The following is a 21,105-nucleotide window of genomic DNA, read 5'->3' as shown; positions in this document are numbered from 1 at the left end:
ATAAATCCATACTTAAACAGTACATATTACCACACATAGTGAATTGGTGATCGTGATAGAAATTAAATGTATGGTTGGAATTACTATATGTGTGTGACCTTGCTTATAACTTCTAATATGTGGCGCTCAAATGAGTGTTCACAGGCTGCATCCTATGTGCATCCTCTATTTTTATTTCTTATGTTCTGTTGCACAAACAGATACTTTTTTCGCCCGCCTTTCAGACACACTCACTCCCTGATCATTGAATATGTCATGATATCCTTGATACCTTGAGTGTTTCTTAGAATTTGCCAGTATCTATTCTTTACTATTCTGTTCCCTTAGCTCTCTCTTTATGACCTTGCCATTCATCTGTTATTCCCTTCATCTGTCCATCTTCACTTCTCTGCAGCTTTCAGTATGTTCCTCTCACACTCACCCTGCTACCCTGCCCTCACTGTGTCCTCTCAGTGCCAGCAGGGATGAAGGTGCTAAATGTACTCAGTCTCACTGATACACACACCTACGCACATTTACACACACTCTACCCCAGGGCTAGAACCAACACAAGAAACCAATTTTCAATTTACAGTGGAGTGGGAAATCTCCCTGCCCACAGCAAGCACTATCTCCCTCCCATCTTGAGGGACAAGGGTTTGACAGCAGCTGGGGTGTTTGCGAATTTGTGCTTATCTATGTGTGCATGCTTGTGCATTTCAAGGAAACAATGAGGGAGACGGTCTTAAAAGCAGGAGCAATAAGAAAAGAGAAGACGAAGGGGAACAGGGTGCAAGAAAAAGTAAATCATTTGTTTTTAATGAACTAATCTTGGAGATGTCATTCAACAGTTTTCTACAATAAAAGAAGCTATCACTTGCTTAGCGTCAACTGGGCTTGGTGCCCACTGGCAGTGCCCACCAGTATCTATGCTCTCACCAGGTTCTAGTTTCAGGGGTAGTAAACAATGCCAGTGGTTAGGTTTGGTAATGGATCTAAAGGGTGGGGGGTTGTTGGCAAAAAGCTGATTCCCCAGGAAAGCAATCTGAGACTTGGCCTGCGCTGGCTTCAGGTGTCCCTAAAAGCTAAAAGACTGCAAAGGATGGAAAAGCGCCACATAGAGGTAGGGGAGTCTAACAACCCAAAACACCCTCAAAATGTCTGGTATGTTGGAGGCATAACAAATGAAAGAGAAGCAACTGAGCAAATACAGTATTTGTATGCATCAGGGGTAAGCAGGAAAGAGAGAACTGCATGTGTGTTTAGGTCTGAGAGAGTTCTAACAGGACTTACATGTTGTGCAGAACACACCAGCCACAGTGGGGATCTCCGGATCCAAGACATTCGCTGCAGGTTGTGTACTGACCACACGCCTCCACTGGGATCCTCGACAGCTGCAATGAGATACAAATATCATTAACATACAGCAGAAAGCTGTGTGGCTGCATGAATAATGCGAGGATGAGCAGAAATACCAAAAGGAGAACATTACCACAAGACACAGAGAGGGCCTGAAACTAGTGAAAGTGATATATAATATTCTGAAACAAAACAGAAACATTGTGTTCAGGTTTTGGCAGAGAGACATAATGATACATTTTCAAGACATCAAATAAGAAAGTGCAGTGAGCAGGAATCTTTGGATAATGGTGTCATAGACAGCTTCTTCAGATCAGCAATACTGCTGTTGCAATTAGCAGTATCTGTCTGCTGTATGGTCGAGGTAAGTGTAGGTGCAGAGGTGATGGTGATAGTAACGCCTTTTACTGAAAACATAATATATAATATATTGTTACAGAGTTATTGTTTCCATCTAGGATGACTCAGATCAACACAAAATGATCATTAAAACAATTATGCTAGTTGTAAATTGTCTCTATTAAACACAATTACATCATGAAGATGTGGAAGATTCAATTAAAGCCTTCCTTTTATCTTGATTTACGCAACAGCCCGAAAAACAAATCCATCTAAAGCACTAGTTTTACCCACTATACTGTATAGACACATAAATTCTTTTAGTTTCATGACCGATTTCTATTAAAATGTTATTTTTCGACAGCTCCCCCGTTGCTCCAATCGACCTCGTTCCATATGGGAAACTTGGCCACTTGGGACAGCCGTCCATCCATTATGATGTATAGCCTTGCCAATTCAAAGTGGCATTGACTGGCACTGATTGGCATGGGCCATGAGTGACCGAGCACAAGGGGCAAAGCTGAGGTAGATCTCGGGCTGTCCCCCTCCTCTTGTCTCCATGGTAACTGCATGGTGCAATAATAGGTGTTGCTGGCACTTTTGATAAATGAGCCGTCATTGGTAGATGACCGCTGTCACTCAGGCTGCTCTGTGATGACAGCCAAGAAAGAGAGACAAAATCGTCGGTGTTGGACCGATGTGGGTAAAAAGGGTGCACGTGTGCCTGCATACTTCTGGAATTACTAAAAAACAGTGGAAAAAAATTGTTAGAAGAAAGGTACAAATAGTTTGTTTTTGCTTTTAACATCCAAGTTGAGTTTCTTCAACTTTTTCTCACATGAAACTTTAAAAAATTGTTTCTTTTATTTTAAAACCCACTTAACATAAAGGAACTAGAAGGCTACACTATCATTGTGTGTCACCCAGCGATAGTATACATCCGTGGTATGATTTAAACCACTGGACCTAGTTTCAAGAAAGTCTCAAAATTTGGCAGTCACTTTGGTAACACCCCCAAGCAATTATTGTACTATTTAAATGAAAAGGGAGACAGTTAAAACAGATGCAATGTCCAATGAGATATAAAAATGCATGCTGTCATATCTGTTATATTCATTAACCGACTCCTCAAACTAAACCACAAATGTCATGCTAATTCATGCTATGAATATGATTAGACAAGAAAAATAATATTCTATCCTACATGTTTGCTATTTTTAACAAGTACAGGTATGGCTGCCATCACACAATTGAATCTATGGGCTGCATGTGTCATGTGCAACACGACTGACTCATATGGTGCCCTGTTCAGCTTTTAATTGGCTCTTCAGGGGCAGGGCCAGGACACCTTTACCATTACAGGATTCTCCAGTGCATATTTATTAAGGATTCTTTGAGTGATTCACTGAAGATGTATCATGGAGAGGACAAAAGTAAGTCTTACATCAAAATACTCAATAGACTTATTATACCTTTGCTGAATACTCAAACCCATTATCCTGGATACCTGAGAGACATTACATTTATAGCAAAAAGAATTACAAAAATATAGATAGAGAAGTTTGAGTAAGAGGTCAGCTCAAGCGCAACTTGCTAAAGAAAACATGGATTTAATGCCCTGTTTGCAAATACTAATGCAGTCATGGTGAGTACTGATGTAATTTAGGTCTTAAATCAACCACCTACAATATGAACTGAGGATCAAACTGTTTTGCATACTGCTCTCTCTCTGTGTACCTCTGGATATATGAGATGTAATTATACATGTCGTTGCAGCACATTTTACTGACTAAATTCCATATTTGAGGGTATGAAAAGGACCATAATTAAACCATGCAATGTAGGGCATGACAGAATGTAACAAGAGATCAGAAATGCCTGTGCCTAGTGGTATCTCTAAAGCACAGCCTGCCACTGACGGCGGTTCTCTCTGTTGGACTATCACACAGCACATCTCTGCCTGACAGCCTCTCTCAAATAATAATAATAAAAAAAACCCCCCACACAAGTCAAGACAGTTTTGCTCACGCTGATGGTGGAAGTCATATTTCAAGACATATGCACACTGATGCACAAGAACCACAGACATCCACATACAGTACTACTGGAGTCATGCAGTGACACATGACGGAGAAACTCTAAAAAAACATACTAGTGCATTGTTCCTTCTCTTTCTCGCGACATTTATGCATCTTTGCAAGTACTATAAATAGCGTACTCGCTTGCAAACACACACACACACACACACATACACACACATTCTAAAACAGATTCACACACAGCTGAATAAATTCAGAGGGGGCGTATTTCCTTGTCAAAGTCAAGAGGAATCCAGCTTGCTATTACAGATTAGAGACAAAGCACTTCTGTGTGCTAAGCTTGTGTCTGCTCTGGGGGGAAAAAAATAGCTAGTATTTTTTGCCCTCCCTACTGTGTAGAGGCGTATTTGCATTAGGTAGATAAAGAGAATGAGTTTGAGATGGAATCGGGGAGATAGTGGAGAAATGGTGTGTGCACATGATCAAACTCAACACTGATCGTCATTGCACGGTGCATCTTGCGAGATAGATTTCCTGCTTTCCTGTCACTCTCCACCGGGCCTGCACCTCCTCCTGCAATCCAGCACTGCCTCGCCCCACTGCCAGCTAAAATAAGCTCTAAGTCACTAAAGAGAAAGGCCATTGTGATAGCCTATAGTGGGATTTCAGCTCCAAAAAGCCTTATCGTAAGAGTATATGAAAGCACGATTTCTCTTTGCCGGTGCATGTGCGTATTTATGTCATCTACGTGGCCGTGACACGCCATCAAGTGGTTTGTCACCTTGTGATCTGCCATAGAAACTAAGCACCCAGACAGAACTGTAGCAAAAGATGCCACTGTATCTTTACAATTTAACACTTCATCAGTGGCAGATATGCTGATACACACATCGCCCACAACTATACACCTACACAAAAAAAACCTCACATGGAATTAAACTTCGATTATAATGGAATGAACCTCCTGATGCCTATCAACGCCTCAGATGCCTGCATCTGGGGAGATGGTTTTATTGAACAGATAAAACATACACACAAACAAAGGCAAACACACACCACCATTCAGAGCATGGCAAAAATGATGGGTGCCGATGTGGCTCCTCTGTTCCAGAGCACACATCCTGATATCATTCATTCTCCCTCTGTTTCTATCTGTCTGTCTCTGTCACTCAGATGCTCTGAGGTGTGTAAGATCATACATTCATCATCTCTCCAGAGCTTCGCTCCTCTATCGGACACACACACACACTTTAGCGAGCAATACTTTTGTCTCCTCTTTTATCAAAAAATTGAGGGATTTGGTGGCTAAACGACCCAATGCACCCCTTGTCCCTCTCATCTCGATATCACATTCATTTCATGCTATCTTCTTCGTGGGCTTTGCCAGTGAGACGACCATTACGGCTCGCAGTCTCTCCACTATGACCGTGCTATCATATCAGCAGGGATAAATACAAAGGATGGGGTGCATGGCATTTATAATTCCCTCCGTGTTTCAGGTGAGTAAATGACAGCCATTACACCCTGCACTCTCCCTCCTTTCACAATAGGGAGAGATGGAGGCTGCTGAACATAATCGTGCTTTTTAAAAAAGGCAGAGATCACAGAAGTACTTGATACCCTAATGTGTGGGGAGGAAGATGAAGACGCACTTGATCATTTACTGTGGCGGCACAATGGCATCAAATTATATATACAGTTTATATGTGTAAGATGGGTATCAAGGGAATTGGGGTGTCAGGGTGGGGGCCTTTGCATCTTCAAATTTTTACTTTAAAACCTTAATCATTCCACTAAGGAAAGACTGTCTTTGTTTTTCTTTGCTCCCTCTTTTACTCTGACTCCCCTTCTTCTTACACAATGCCAGGGGCATCCAAGTCAACTTGCAATGGGGAAAGTGATCATTTATTAAATCGGCAGAGACTTTTATTATCAACTAATTCTTCAGCCTAATCTCTATTCCTCTCTTTATCCCACTCTTTCCCTGCCCACTCCACTTGTAATTAAACAGGGATTCCACCTGCAGCTAAACTAAACCACTCCAAATGAACAGAGAGAGGGAAATTAAAGTGATAGCCCAATCCTGCTTCACAGCCTGTAGGGCACACTGAACTTCTCTTATCTTTTCTCTTCTTCCTCCCGGCTAGCTTCGTCTTTTTCTCCTTCCCTGGTGTGAGTTTGTTCATTAGTTCAGCACAGTGTTGGCAATCCTTTTGGCTGGGAAGTGAAATTAACAAGAAATAATGTGCTAAATGTAAGTAATGTGGTGCTTTTTGGTTATTTTCAAACCAACACATTGCAGTGCATTTGAGAACGATGTATTGCTTCTTACAGCAGAAGAAAGCAAAGCAGTGCCAGTGTGCATGCCACCATCTGTATTGTTTTAAAGTTTACAACTCAAGCTTTTTCAACTCCCCTCAAATACACCCACACCCACCCAGGGTAAAGCTACTGATCATTTATTCCAAGTGGTCAAGCAGCATTTTGTTTCTTGTTTACTTCGCCTTATAAATCCTGAATGTTCTTCTCTTCTAACGCAGAATGTGAGTTGATGCTTCATTTGCTTCAGTGTGACTTCCTTTTTTTGTCTTTCTGTATCGCACCTCCAGCTGGATGAAGGTGCGTTAAAGTCAAATGAAGTTAAAGTCAAATGAAGCGAGGGACACGTCAACGATCCACTGCCTCATCACAGCCGACGTCCCACTCAATCCATCAGCCACCAAACAATGGTATTATATCACAAACTCAGCTAACAGAGCGGGCCAGTGGCTGCAGGTTCAATATTGGTTTCATTTGACGTTCCAGAGGTTAAATGACAAAGCCATCTATTGCACTGTCAGGATTGTCAGCTTAAGACAAATGACTCTGTTACAATCAATCATTTTTATTTATCCTATCACTCCAAAGACAGTGAGCCCTCCGTTCAAAGAGAGGAAAAAAGCAGGTGAACAAGCTTGAAACAGTTTAGTTTATGCTTACTTAAATTTGGAACCAAGGTTTAAGGGCAAAAAGCAAAATCATATCAGCCACCTCATCCGAGGAAGGTCCCGGGTTCGTATCAAGGCTAGGGCCTTTCTCCTTGTGTCTACTTGGGTTCTCTCCAGGTATTCTGCTTCCTCCCACAGGCCAAAAATATGCATGTTAAGTTAATTAGCAATTCTAAATTTACAGTGAGCATGAATGCTTGTCTGTCTCTCTATTAGCCATGCACCAGATTGGCAAACTGTCCAGGGTGTACCCTGCCTCTCGCCTTATGACAGCTTCAACACCCCAACAAGCCCAAATTGGATAAGGCGAAAAAAGATGGATGCTAATGTTGTCCTATTACTGTACATAGTTACTGCAAGAACCAAGACATGTTTATGAGGTGCCGTAAGGGACATTATTACTGAAACGCTCTCACACACACTACTGAAATTTTAGCTCTCACACACACTACTGAAACGCTCTCACACACACTACTGAAACGCTCTCACACACACTACTGAAACGCTCTCACACACACTACTGAAACGCTCTCACACACACACTACTGAAACGCTCTCACACACACACTACTGAAACGCTCTCACACACACAACTGAAACGCTCTCACACACACTACTGAAACGCTCTCACACACACTACTGAAACGCTCTCACACACACTACTGAAATTTTAGCTCTCACACACACAACTGAAACGCTCTCACACACACAACTGAAACGCTCTCACACACACTACTGAAATTTTAGCTCTCACACACACTACTGAAACGCTCTCACACACACAACTGAAACGCTCTCACACACACTACTGAAATTTTAGCTCTCACACACACTACTGAAACGCTCTCACACACACTACTGAAACGCTCTCACACACACTACTGAAACGCTCTCACACACACAACTGAAACGCTCTCACACACACTACTGAAACGCTCTCACACACACAACTGAAACGCTCTCACACACACTACTGAAATTTACGCTCTCACACACACAACTGAAACGCTCTCACACACACTACTGAAATTTTAGCTCTCACACACACTACTGAAACGCTCTCACACACACTACTGAAACGCTCTCACACACACAACTGAAACGCTCTCACACACACTACTGAAATTTACGCTCTCACACACACAACTGAAACGCTCTCACACACACTACTGAAATTTTAGCTCTCACACACACTACTGAAACGCTCTCACACACACTACTGAAATTTTAGCTCTCACACACACAACTGAAACGCTCTCACACACACTACTGAAATTTTAGCTCTCACACACACTACTGAAACGCTCTCACACACACAACTGAAACGCTCTCACACACACTACTGAAACGCTCTCACACACACTACTGAAATTTTAGCTCTCACACACACAACTGAAACGCTCTCACACACACTACTGAAATTTTAGCTCTCACACACACTACTGAAACGCTCTCACACACACTACTGAAATTTTAGCTCTCACACACACTACTGAAATTTTAGCTCTCACACACACTACTGAAATTTTAGCTCTCACACACACTACTGAAACGCTCTCACACACACTACTGAAACGCTCTCACACACACAACTGAAACGCTCTCACACACACAACTGAAACGCTCTCACACACACAACTGAAACGCTCTCACACACACTACTGAAATTTTAGCTCTCACACACACTACTGAAATTTTAGCTCTCACACACACAACTGAAATTTTAGCTCTCACACACACAACTGAAACGCTCTCACACACACTACTGAAATTTTAGCTCTCACACACACTACTGAAACGCTCTCACACACACTACTGAAATTTTAGCTCTCACACACACTACTGAAACGCTCTCACACACTACTGAAATTTTAGCTCTCACACACACTACTGAAACGCTCTCACACACACAACTGAAACGCTCTCACACACACTACTGAAATTTTAGCTCTCACACACACTACTGAAACGCTCTCACACACACTACTGAAAAACCAAGTTATTTCAGTTGAACAGGAAGGCATTTCAGTTAAACAGGAAGGTGTTTCAGTTAAACAGGAAGGCATTTCAGTTGAACAGGAAGGCATTTCAGTTAAACAGGAAGGCATTTCAGTTGAACAGGAAGGCATTTCAGTTAAACAGGAAGTTAATTCTTGACAAGGAAACTGAAGGAAAAAGTGTTAGATTTCAAACAAACCACTACACAGATGTCTACTCAGCAACCTGTTAGTTAGGGGTGGGTTTTTATAATCGATTTATTGATTAAAATCGATTCTGGCTTGGATAACGTGAAATCGATTCATTAAAATCCTGAATCGATTTTTTAATATAAATTTATTTTACCCGAAATGCCAGAATCTCTGGTGAAACCTCACAAAATTTCAACAACCACCAAACAGCTAAGACAGTAAATGAGAGCAGGTACACGGCTTCTGCACAAAGACGTAAACACACAGCGCGGACCCGCGGATCAGAATCAGTGAGATGTCGCCTTTCTCGACAGCACGGACACGGTCGGGGCTGAAAGCCGACAGCTCGCTGACTCTGATCTGTCGGCAGGTCCGCGCTTTGTTTTCACGCCGTTTTTGCGCCGATTCTAAAGCTGTTAGTTTGATCTCTCTCCAAACAATATTGACTGAACCAGCAGCAAAAGAAGATCCAAACTGCGCTTCACATAAACATCGTCATGAATTCCCTCACTGTTTTGCTTCCACCACGATAAAATCGCACGTCATGCACAGCCCTCTCTCTCTCTTTCTCTCTCTCTGTACTTCAAGAACAGTTTCCCATCTAAAAATCTGTTTTCTGTATTATTCGCTTGCTTGTTATGCACAAGTCTACTGTTGTTTACAGCGCTGTCAGCTGCTGTTTTTTTTTTTTCATTTTACATACTTCCGAAAAGAAAACCTAATTTCTGCCGTTCAATACTGAATAAATTTAAACTTTTTTAAATTATGCAAAATGCAAAACGTTAGCCGTGTCTCTAATAAAACCGCTGTAACGTCAGAGGTAACGTTCATATGTTGATTAATGGTTTTCTTTCGTTTTTGATGTACTGCAGAATATTTTTTATAAAATCCCAGGCCAGGAAAACCACCTTCATGTTTTTATGTGTTTTATCTTCAGCTACTTTGACACAAAGGCATCTGCTGTGATGCTCACACCTTTGATAAAGTCTTGCGTGTGTCAGCTTCCTTTTTTTAAATACAAAAATATGTAAATGTACTGATCTGAATTATAATATTTCTGACTGTCAAAATTCCCCATAATCAAATCGAATTGAATTGAATCGAATCGTGGAACAAATCGATTCTGGACCTTAGTGAGACAGCTGCATTACTTAACAATATATTAGCCTCAGCATAAGTCAAAATTTAGAATAGCGGGAGACGTGCATTATCCTGGTTATTTTTTTGGCATATGTGCTTTTTGTCTTTTTTTAGCAAAGAAAAATATCTTAAAATCATCAATAAAACCAGGGAGAGAAGGCTTAGCGATCCTCCATTTAGCACAATGGATATGATATTTACTCAAAAGTATGATGATGTTAATAATGTCTGAGACATCCAATGCTAGATGATCCATATAAAAAAAATTATGATGTAATTCAAACAGTGGCACATCATTAATATTTAGGGAAATCCAATTTTTTAAGTTGCACCAAATACATTGTCTGATAGGGCATAGGGGAAAAAAAGATGTTCTAGGGTTTCATTTTCATCAGTACAAAAAGAACACTGATCCACCTCAAAGCCAAATCTCTTTTTTTAGAAATTCTGCCACAGTATTAGTTTTGTTTAAAGTGTGTTTCTTTAACTTTAGGTAGAATAGGCTATTTCATAAATTTTTAGTATGCTTTATCCAGTGTATATGAAATAACTAAATTAGAACCATGCCATGTAACCATTCTGTTGTAACTATGAAATATTTTGTCTTTGAAGAAACTACTAACAAATTTCTTATTGCATTTTTATCAAACAGCTGACATTGCCCTAGCAATAAATTTGGGAGCACTGATGAGAAATTATTGTATATCATAAAAATTTTAATCAAATGAAGCAGAGGCAGTGGGACCAGTTCACAAAATTTGTTATATTCTCTTTGAGAACAGTTTAGACAATATTTTTCTGAAAAGTCTGTGTAACTTAGAATGACACCGTTATCATCCAACAAATCTGTTATGAATATAATATTTTTGTTCAAACCAGTCACTCTTGAAAATTGATTTTTGATTAAGTGTTATTACCCTATTATTCCATAAGGTTGAATTATGGGGAGAAGTTGTGGGTAAATCTCATTTTCCCAAAAATGCAACGTCTGTTTTATAAAGTTTGATATCTTTATGGGGATTTTATTTGCCGCAAAATCACATTTCGAATAAATTCTAATCCTGTATACTATTTTATTAAACAAGAATCATGGGATGTGGAGCTAAGTAGAGTCTGGCTGTGACAGACAAGATTTTAACCATTTAATTCTAAGGGTGCCAACCATAAATTCCAATTCTGGAGTTTTGATACCACCTTTATTGTATCCCTTCACAAGCTGAGATCTTTCTATGTAATGGGTTTTATTCCTCCACAAAAATTCGAACACATTTCTATTTATGGTTTTCATGGTATTTATCGTTTTTTTATTTTTAGATTGTTTACGTGGCGCAAAAAAGGTTGGGGACTGCTGTACTAGCAGGTTGCTGAGTAGAAATCCTTGTAGTGTTTTGAAATATACCACTTTTTCCATCAGTTTCCTTGTCAGGAAACAACTTCCTGTTCAGCAGAAATGCCTCTGGTTTCAGTGGTGTGTGTGAGAGCGTTTCAGTAGTGTGTGTGAGAGCGTTTCAGTAGTGTGTGTGAGAGCGTTTCAGTTGTGTGTGTGAGAGCGTTTCAGTAGTGTGCGTGAGAGCTAAAATTTCAGTTGTGTGTGTGAGAGCGTTTCAGTTGTGTGTGTGAGAGCGTTTCAGTAGTGTGCGTGAGAGCTAAAATTTCAGTTGTGTGTGTGAGAGCGTTTCAGTAGTGTGTGTGAGAGCTAAAATTTCAGTAGTGTGTGTGAGAGCGTTTCAGTAGTGTGTGAGAGCGTTTCAGTAGTGTGTGTGAGATCGTTTCAGTAGTGTGTGAGAGCGTTTCAGTTGTGTGTGTGAGAGCGTTTCAGTAGTGTGTGAGAGCGTTTCAGTAGTGTGTGTGAGAGCGTTTCAGTAGTGTGCGTGAGAGCTAAAATTTCAGTAGTGTGTGTGAGAGCGTTTCAGTAGTGTGTGTGAGAGCGTTTCAGTAGTGTGTGAGAGCGTTTCAGTAGTGTGTGTGAGAGCGTTTCAGTAGTGTGTGTGAGAGCTAAAATTTCAGTAGTGTGTGTGAGAGCTAAAATTTCAGTAGTGTGTGTGAGAGCGTTTCAGTAGTGTGTGTGAGAGCTAAAATTTCAGTAGTGTGTGAGAGAGCTAAAATTTCAGTAGTGTGTGTGAGAGCGTTTCAGTAGTGTGTGTGAGGGCGTTTCAGTAGTGTGTGTGAGAGCTAAAATTTCAGTAGTGTGTGTGAGAGCGTTTCAGTAGTGTGTGTGAGAGCGTTTCAGTAGTGTGTGTGAGAGCTAAAATTTCAGTAGTGTGTGTGAGAGCTAAAATTTCAGTAGTGTGTGTGAGAGCGTTTCAGTAGTGTGTGTGAGAGCGTTTCAGTAGTGTGTGTGAGAGCTAAAATTTCAGTAGTGTGTGTGAGAGCGTTTCAGTAGTGTGTGTGAGAGCGTTTCAGTAGTGTGTGTGAGAGCGTTTCAGTAGTGTGTGTGAGGGCGTTTCAGTAGTGTGTGTGAGAGCGTTTCAGTAGTGTGTGTGAGAGCTAAAATTTCAGTAGTGTGTGTGAGAGCGTTTCAGTAGTGTGTGTGAGGGCGTTTCAGTAGTGTGTGTGAGAGCGTTTCAGTAGTGTGTGTGAGAGCGTTTCAGTAGTGTGTGTGAGAGCTAAAATTTCAGTAGTGTGTGTGAGAGCGTTTCAGTAGTGTGTGTGAGAGCGTTTCAGTAGTGTGTGTGAGAGCGTTTCAGTAGTGTGTGTGAGAGCTAAAGTTTCAGTAGTGTGTGTGAGAGCGTTTCAGTAGTGTGTGTGAGAGCGTTTCAGTAGTGTGTGTGAGAGCGTTTCAGTAGTGTGTGTGAGAGCTAAAATTTCAGTAGTGTGTGTGAGAGCGTTTCAGTAGTGTGTGTGAGAGCGTTTCAGTAGTGTGTGTGAGAGCGTTTCAGTAGTGTGTGTGAGAGCTAAAATTTCAGTAGTGTGTGTGAGAGCGTTTCAGTAGTGTGTGTGAGAGCTAAAGTTTCAGTAGTGTGTGTGAGAGCGTTTCAGTAGTGTGTGTGAGAGCGTTTCAGTAGTGTGTGTGAGAGCTAAAATTTCAGTAGTGTGTGTGAGAGCGTTTCAGTAGTGTGTGTGAGAGCTAAAATTTCAGTAGTGTGTGTGAGAGCTAAAATTTCAGTAGTGTGTGTGAGAGCGTTTCAGTAGTGTGTGTGAGAGCTAAAATTTCAGTAGTGTGTGTGAGAGCGTTTCAGTTGTGTGTGTGAGAGCGTTTCAGTTGTGTGTGTGAGAGCTAAAATTTCAGTAGTGTGTGTGAGAGCGTTTCAGTTGTGTGTGTGAGAGCGTTTCAGTAGTGTGTGTGAGAGCGTTTCAGTAGTGTGTGTGAGAGCTAAAATTTCAGTAGTGTGTGTGAGAGCGTTTCAGTAGTGTGTGTGAGAGCGTTTCAGTAGTGTGTGTGAGAGCTAAAATTTCAGTAGTGTGTGTGAGAGCGTTTCAGTAGTGTGTGTGAGAGCTAAAATTTCAGTAGTGTGTGTGAGAGCGTTTCAGTTGTGTGTGTGAGAGCTAAAATTTCAGTAGTGTGTGTGAGAGCGTTTCAGTTGTGTGTGTGAGAGCGTTTCAGTAGTGTGTGTGAGAGCGTTTCAGTAGTGTGTGTGAGGGCGTTTCAGTAGTGTGTGTGAGAGCTAAAATTTCAGTAGTGTGTGTGAGAGCGTTTCAGTAGTGTGTGTGAGAGCGTTTCAGTAGTGTGTGTGAGAGCTAAAATTTCAGTAGTGTGTGTGAGAGCGTTTCAGTAGTGTGTGTGAGAGCGTTTCAGTAGTGTGTGTGAGAGCTAAAATTTCAGTAGTGTGTGTGAGAGCGTTTCAGTAGTGTGTGTGAGAGCGTTTCAGTAGTGTGTGTGAGAGCGTTTCAGTAGTGTGTGTGAGAGCGTTTCAGTAGTGTGTGAGAGCGTTTCAGTAGTGTGTGTGAGGGCGTTTCAGTAGTGTGTGTGAGGGCTAAAATTTCAGTAGTGTGTGTGTGAGAGCGTTTCAGTAGTGTGTGTGAGAGCGTTTCAGTAGTGTGTGTGAGAGCGTTTCAGTAGTGTGTGTGAGAGCGTTTCAGTAGTGTGTGTGAGAGCTAAAATTTCAGTAGTGTGTGTGAGAGCTAAAATTTCAGTAGTGTGTGTGAGAGCGTTTCAGTAGTGTGTGTGAGAGCGTTTCAGTAGTGTGTGTGAGAGCGTTTCAGTAGTGTGTGTGAGAGCTAAAATTTCAGTAGTGTGTGTGAGAGCGTTTCAGTAGTGTGTGTGAGAGCGTTTCAGTAGTGTGTGTGAGAGCGTTTCAGTAGTGTGTGTGAGTGTTTCAGTTGTGTGTGTGAGAGCTAAAATTTCAGTAGTGTGTGTGAGAGCGTTTCAGTTGTGTGTGTGAGAGCGTTTCAGTAATAATGTCCCTTACGGCACCTCATACATGTTGGTCAGTAAACACAAAAAAAGTACTTGCACAGAGTCTAAATCTGCACAGAATGCGTCATTGGGCCCTTGGATAAAATAAGGCCTGTATCATGAAGAAGGAGTGCACTGTTTGGACTATTTCCAGTAGCCAAGACGCTCAGAGATGATGGTGACTCACTTGAATGACAATTTTTAAAAAAAATCGAATTTCTGTCTTCTTTTATTTAGTGATGTCCTTGCAGAAATTAGTTGAACAAGACTGTGAAAACAGACTGAGAAACATACTGCAACAGGGAAAAAGTTAACAAGTGAGACAACGGGAGAAAGAAGAACGGGGTAACATTAAAAATGGGACTTTGTATCAGGGAAGAGTTCGCTTCAACCTTGTCTGCCCCACTTTATTGACATTTTTCAGAAGCTTGTCAGGCAGCAGTGATCGCGACATATCAGCTCTCTTCACTTGCCTTGTTAGACCACAATGTGCCTGTAGCTAAACTGGGAGACAACATAATATGCACATCTAAACACCCTCGTAACTTCCATCTGCACACTAGAGAGGTGAGAGAAGCCAAATTCCAAGAGATGTGGTAGAAAGTTTCCTGCTGACAAAAATTAAAGGACGCTTGTACTAAACGTCTTGGATGAGATGCAAAGGCGCAATACTTCTACAAATTGGCTTGTCGGATTTCCCTTGGGGGGGATGGGGGTAAAAAAAAAAATCCATTTGACTTTGAACGATCTCACCCACTATGGTACACATTTTCAATAATTCACACTTACAGATCTACATTTGCTACGGTGAACATAAATAATTTAGCACAATGAGCGTGGAAGTCACAGTACTTTCCAGCAACGGTTTATATGCTGAATGAGAAGCTTTAGTATAGGTGGGGAAAAGAAATACCCAAGCACGAGGGCAATTTAGGAACATGGCAGAAAACAATCTAACCACTGGCTCACAGCTCAGTGGCTGGCAGGATAAGTTAATGCATTTGCTGTGTTTGCTGTAGGGTAATGGTATAGCTATGGGAACACTAAAAGATGAATTGAAAGAAAAAGACACAGCAAACAACCTCTGGAACAGCTCTCGAATGCCCTCAAACACATGTCAAGGCTTGGCACAGTCAGCTGCTGACTAATGTGCTTTGCCATTAAAATCATATTAATAGAAATTCCATTCTCCTGATTGGATCCAAGTTGTTTTTACTCCAACTGACATAAAACCCTACTTAGAGCAGTGGTTCTCAGCATTTTTTCTGGCATGAACCACTTCAAAAGCTGAAAAAGATTCCCGCACCACACGCCACAATTTTTCAGTCATTAAAAAAAGATCCGACTTAGCTTCAGCTTTGCCTTCTTTATTTTCCTATTCAAAACACATTCGTTTGATTTAATTTAATTTTTCCCGAGTCAAACAAAGATCACAGTTTCAGGGCCACAGACTTAGCCGTAGTGTTTGTGGACATGTACCATATTCTTGTTATAATTAAAAGTTATGATTCTGTGCATTTCACCAAAGCCATTAATGGAAAGCTTGCAAGATTAATGCAACGAGATCCCTCTCTTTGATTGGATGACCTTTATTTATTAAATATGGAAAAGAAAGAATGTATGCGTTAAAATAAGCTTTTTATATCAGAACTAGTCACAATTCATCACTTCAGAGGGGCAACGAATATATTTATAGCTTTTACTAAAAATGTTGCTGTGTGGTGTGCACTTCAACTCCCTTTCACTAATGGTGAAATGATCCCGGAGATCCAGTGACACCTCCTCATTCATTCTACCCAGGTGTAGTTGACAGATGAACCAGTGTTAACAGAATAGCAACATAATAACGGACTACGCTACCAGCTCATATTAACAGTGGGATTGACCTGCCCTTGTCACTCAAACTGCAACCTTAGCATCCATAATGACACCCAGTTCTATAATCTAACTGTCCCCTTTATACCAGAACACCTATTTAGCCCACTAATAGGATGACTTGTGCATGCGCGTGTGCACATGTGTGCGTATGTGTGAGTGAAAAGAAGATCCAATTAAAGGACAGCCAATCACTGAATTAATGAGGGGAAGGCAGGGATGACAGATTACTTTACTAGTATGGAATTGGGGGGGGGAATGGGGGCGGTGGGAGATTGGGGGATGGTGCTTGGTTTAAATGACAATGGGGAATCAGATACAGTTAGAAATGGGATACAGATGGAACGGAAGGGGGGACAAGAGAAAACACAAAAGACTGAGCCCTCATGTACTTTCATTTGAGAAAATATCAGGGGCAACAAGAGGCAAATTCTGTAACCCTGAAATAAAACAAGACTAACAAACATCACACAGTCACAAGATGGAGCAAAGAGGCAGGAAAAGGCAGCAAAATGAATAAATAAAACACGCAAGGACACGAAAGAAATACAATGTCGACATCATTTTGAGAACACACAATACAGCGTGAGAATGTGTGTTTGTCTAAGTGTTTGGCCAGCTTCCTTCTCTAATGAGTGTATAATTTGACACAGACAAGCAGGGTATAGTGTGACTCTCAGCACGATAGTCAAACCCTGAAGGCTGATTTATACTTCTCTGCCAAGATGTTCCAGTAGTTCTGCCCCATTGTAACTTATTTATAATTGATTACAGTTAATTGCCAACTGATTTAGGCAAGACAAAAAGACTATAAATACAGCGTGACACACTTAAAAAGTAATCATTACTTTAAATGCACTTTTAAATTAAACTGTAATTCTGCACAGAGACTTTATAGCTACTGTTAATTTTCTGCTGTCATCCTTGGCTGGGTTTTTCTTTTTCTTTGCAATGAGAGTGACAATATTCACCTTTACACTGAAGATGGCTCTGCTAGTTAAATAGCAGATACCAATACACACGTTCTGTCAAGGATAAAGAAAAAAAACACTGGGCTGCAGAATCATTATAAGGCCCAACTATTCATGTTTGCTTTCTTTCATTCCCGGTGTGATTTCAGAGTGATGATTGCTGGGGGAACAAAGAGTGGATCTCTCTAGCATTAATAGACAGACGAAGCTTCCAGAGCCTTTTCCCATCTTTGTATAAGTTGTCTTCATTGTAAATTGTGTGAAAGAGAAATATGAGCAACAAAGTAGTTCAGCTTTATTCAGGTCAACTTTACTTCCAGCAGAATCTCAAACCTCAAAGCCTCTGCTTGAATCCATTTCTACTGTATCTTCTTCTAGGAGAGGTCTCGTCCCTCATAATGATACGCTTAATGTTACGATTATGTGACTTGTGTGTTATCAGAATCAGAATGGGTTTTATTGCCAAATGTTGAGCAGGTTTACAACATTAGGAAATTGCTGCGGTGCTTCAGTGCAAACATACTGTTATAAATTACTCTTAAATAGACATGAAAAATAAAAATAAGAATAAGAATTAAAAGTGCTAAGTAGATAGATAGATATATACATGATATATACATGAGTGCAGGTGGTGATCAGTGCCAAACATGGAATGATGCAGTGAACACAGCGTAGGGTCATGTGTTAGTGGTGGGAACAGTCATACGGTTATTGTTCATGTGTTCAACAGCAGAGGGGAAGAAACTGTTCTTATGGCGAGAGGTTCTGGTGCGAATGGACCGGAGCCTCCTGCCTGAGGGGAGCAGGTCAAACAGACTGTGTCCAGGGTGAGAAGGGTCAGCTGAGATCCGAGCTGCACGCCCCAGTGTCCTGGAGGTGTACAGGTCCTGCAGAGATGGGAGTCTGCAGCCAACCACCTTCTCAGCAAAGCGCACAACACGCTTATGTTATCTCCTTTACAGTGATGACATCTCAACCAAACCGAGCAACTATATAAGATTTGCTAGATAATCCTCTCCACTTCCAACAACCCAAATGAGAGAAAGGTTTAAACATTGGGGTTTGATCCTGCCAGTTCTGGAGACTCAATCCCAAAACAGAGCAACCAATTATTTCAGCATGTCATGCCCAAATACCATACTAACACACTTTGTATTTTGTGTGCCAAATGTAGTACAATAAGAATCATTCTTATTAACTTCTTCTTTACTTTTGACAAAAGAAGTGAGCTTTAAATTAATTTTTAATGCTCTTTCTCTGCGTCTTCTCCTCCAGTATAAGTATTTGACCTTCACTGTTCGGTGCCGAGTTCACACAGCAGCCAGAATCCAGAGGTATCCCCCCTCTTGGTCGGGCATCGCCAATAAGAAGGGGAGTAATTCAAGGCTATGCACAGTATGGGTCCAGCTACATCGACCAGCTTTGTTCTGGCCTCCTGTTGTGGGCACCCTTGGTCTTCTCCTTCTATCCCTTTTTGTATTTCTCCTTCTTTTCAAATATCATACTCTCCGTCTTTGAGTATCTGTGTCCCAGGCCCCAGAAACAGCAGGTGGCCTGTTGCTATTGACCAACTCGAGCTGTTTTAATAGCGTTTGACACTCCTGGGAATTGGCAAATGTGTATGTGTACGCTGGATGTTATTTTAAACTGCCCCAGTGATCCAGCAAATAGCGTGGTAGCCAGCACTGCGGTGTGCTAGGGTGACCACAACATGCCCTTTGAACTTGGCACTAACTGTTAAGGCTGACAGCCAAGAAATTTAAGGCAATCTGCGAATAAAAATCAGGCGCCAATTCTTTTACGTTGAAGCAGCAGATCTGCATTAAGGACAAAAGCAAAGTAATGTCATGTATGTTAATGGCAAATCTTATGCGGGTAATTTATTTGTTGATTAAATGTGTGATAAATAAAAACAAACATGTATTATGTCAGATTATATCTTTGTTTGAGTTTGTAGACGACTTATGAAAAGCTGTTTTGGCCTGAAGCAATGGCGTGACAGGAAACAGTTCAACTAGACATTGCAGGAAAATCTTCAAGAACTAACTTGCTGAGAAAAAAAAAAAGACATGCTGTGCAAAACTATAATTTCAAAATACTGTTGCGACATGTTCTCGACATTTCACATGCAAGAATTTAGGTTCATCTCCTTCACTAATTGAAGGCACTTGGAAACAGCTCTGATTCACAGAAAAATCAGGACAGTGATGGCAAAGTTGCATATTTTAGCTGTCTAATCGACATTGAGAATTACAAATAGCTAGTTTATACTGCTTACTTAGGACACACTGAGGTATTACATTGAAATAGAACATCAATAATGGACTTAAAATAGCGCTAACCTATGAAGGTGTTGCTCAAACATAAAGCAAATAAATGAAACAAAGTTACTCTTAGTTGTATGTCTCATCCTTTTCTATAAACACTTCAGGACTAAAGAAGAATGTGTGTTTGTGCACTGGATTTATCTGTGTATTTATCTGCATATTCCATGTGGGGTGTTCATTAACTGCTTTCTCTATTTGTATGTATGGTAATTCCCAAATGTTCCTCCCAAACAGTTAGTGTAGGTTAGCGCCGCAACTGGGCTAATAGACTAATTATTACCAAGGCCTTATGCAGACACACACACGCAAACACAGACATAAAGCACACACGCACAACGACTACAGGACAAAAAATACTCCACTCCATGCTTCTTTTTTTCAATATAAGCTAATTGGCATGCAAATTAAAAAAAATACTAAATTTGTAACACGATGTTGTGCAATAAAAGCGAGACATAAAGAAATCTAACGAGGGTTAGTGAGGGTAAAAAAAATGGAAGTCAAATATTTTTAATAATTCATTTGTTAATCTGTACTATTTTTTATAAAGCCAATTACATGGACTACAATCTAAGAGAAAGGGAAATAAAACACAAATTCTCACACTGCTGGTTAACAGATTTGCACAAAAGAGTAGTAATTGGATGCCGTGACAAATAACATCCTAAATGTCCTTATTTTGCTCACTTGTGTTCCTTTGCTTTCCCGCTCGCTCTACAGATGGGCTGACGAGGAGAGGCAATGAGAGCACCATCTGAAAGGGCACCTTCAACTCACTGATATTTTAAAAGGTTATCACGATAATCTGGCCACTTAAAATGTGCACACATTTACACACGCATTCACACACACACACACACACATACACACAAACAAATTGCAATGCACTACATTAGTAAATAGTGACACTTCCACGGTGCCAGAGAGGTCTATAATCCTCTGGAAGCTACAAACAATGTGCAGGGGTAACAACTGATGCCAACAAAACAGCAGTGGCCTTCTGTGATTGTGGGTGGCAGGAGATAAAGCGGCGAGAGAGCGAGCGTGAGAGAGGGAATGATATGCACATTATCCGTACTTCAGAGCTCCTGCAAAATTATTTCTAACAGTCGCATTAATAATGAACAGCAAACAGAGACAGCGATTCACTGGTGGCTTGATTTGGCCTTTATGATTTAATTGCTAACAGTGCCTCGTGGAAAGTGTTGCAGCGGTTAAATGTAACTAAATAAATGCTGCAATTAGATGCAGTTCTGAGGTGCTGATGCGCTACATCGGCAAAAGCACTGAGTCACCTGCAGATTGCCCTTACAGGAGCTGCTTGGCCATGGAAACCCATGATGTGAAGCTCCCAGCTCATAACTTTTGTGGTGATGTTAACACCAGATGAGGTGTGGAACTCTGCGCCTCAGCACTCTGTAATCCTGCTCCCATAACGTTATGTCGTCTGTCAATTCGAATTGCTGTGGGTCCAAAAATATATCCACTTTCCAAAAAACTGACTTGTTACAATTGTGGGATCCTATTACAGGAGCACAAATTCTCCCCAAATGACCCATTCTTC

The 21,105-nt window shown here is 40.9% G+C and overlaps 1 protein-coding gene across 3 annotated transcripts in view; it reads right to left on the bottom strand.

Annotated features, from left to right (window-relative positions):
* Nucleotides 1-21,105, bottom strand: part of plxna4 (plexin A4) — a 255,363-nt gene that overhangs the window by 95,984 nt on the left and 138,274 nt on the right. For all 3 annotated transcript variants that reach the window (XM_082509992.1, XM_082509991.1, XM_082509990.1), the window contains exon 5: nucleotides 1,273-1,373. In XM_082509992.1, coding sequence (XP_082366118.1) covers nucleotides 1,273-1,373 — 101 coding nt within the window. The remainder of the gene's footprint in view (nucleotides 1-1,272; nucleotides 1,374-21,105) is intronic.

The sequence above is a fragment of the Aulonocara stuartgranti genome, assembly GCF_965226115.1.
Source record: "Aulonocara stuartgranti genome assembly, chromosome: 17".
NCBI classification, from domain to species: Eukaryota; Metazoa; Chordata; class Actinopteri; order Cichliformes; family Cichlidae; genus Aulonocara; species Aulonocara stuartgranti.
Note: the sequence above shows the minus strand (reverse complement) of the source record. Positions and strands in the feature narration are given on the sequence as shown.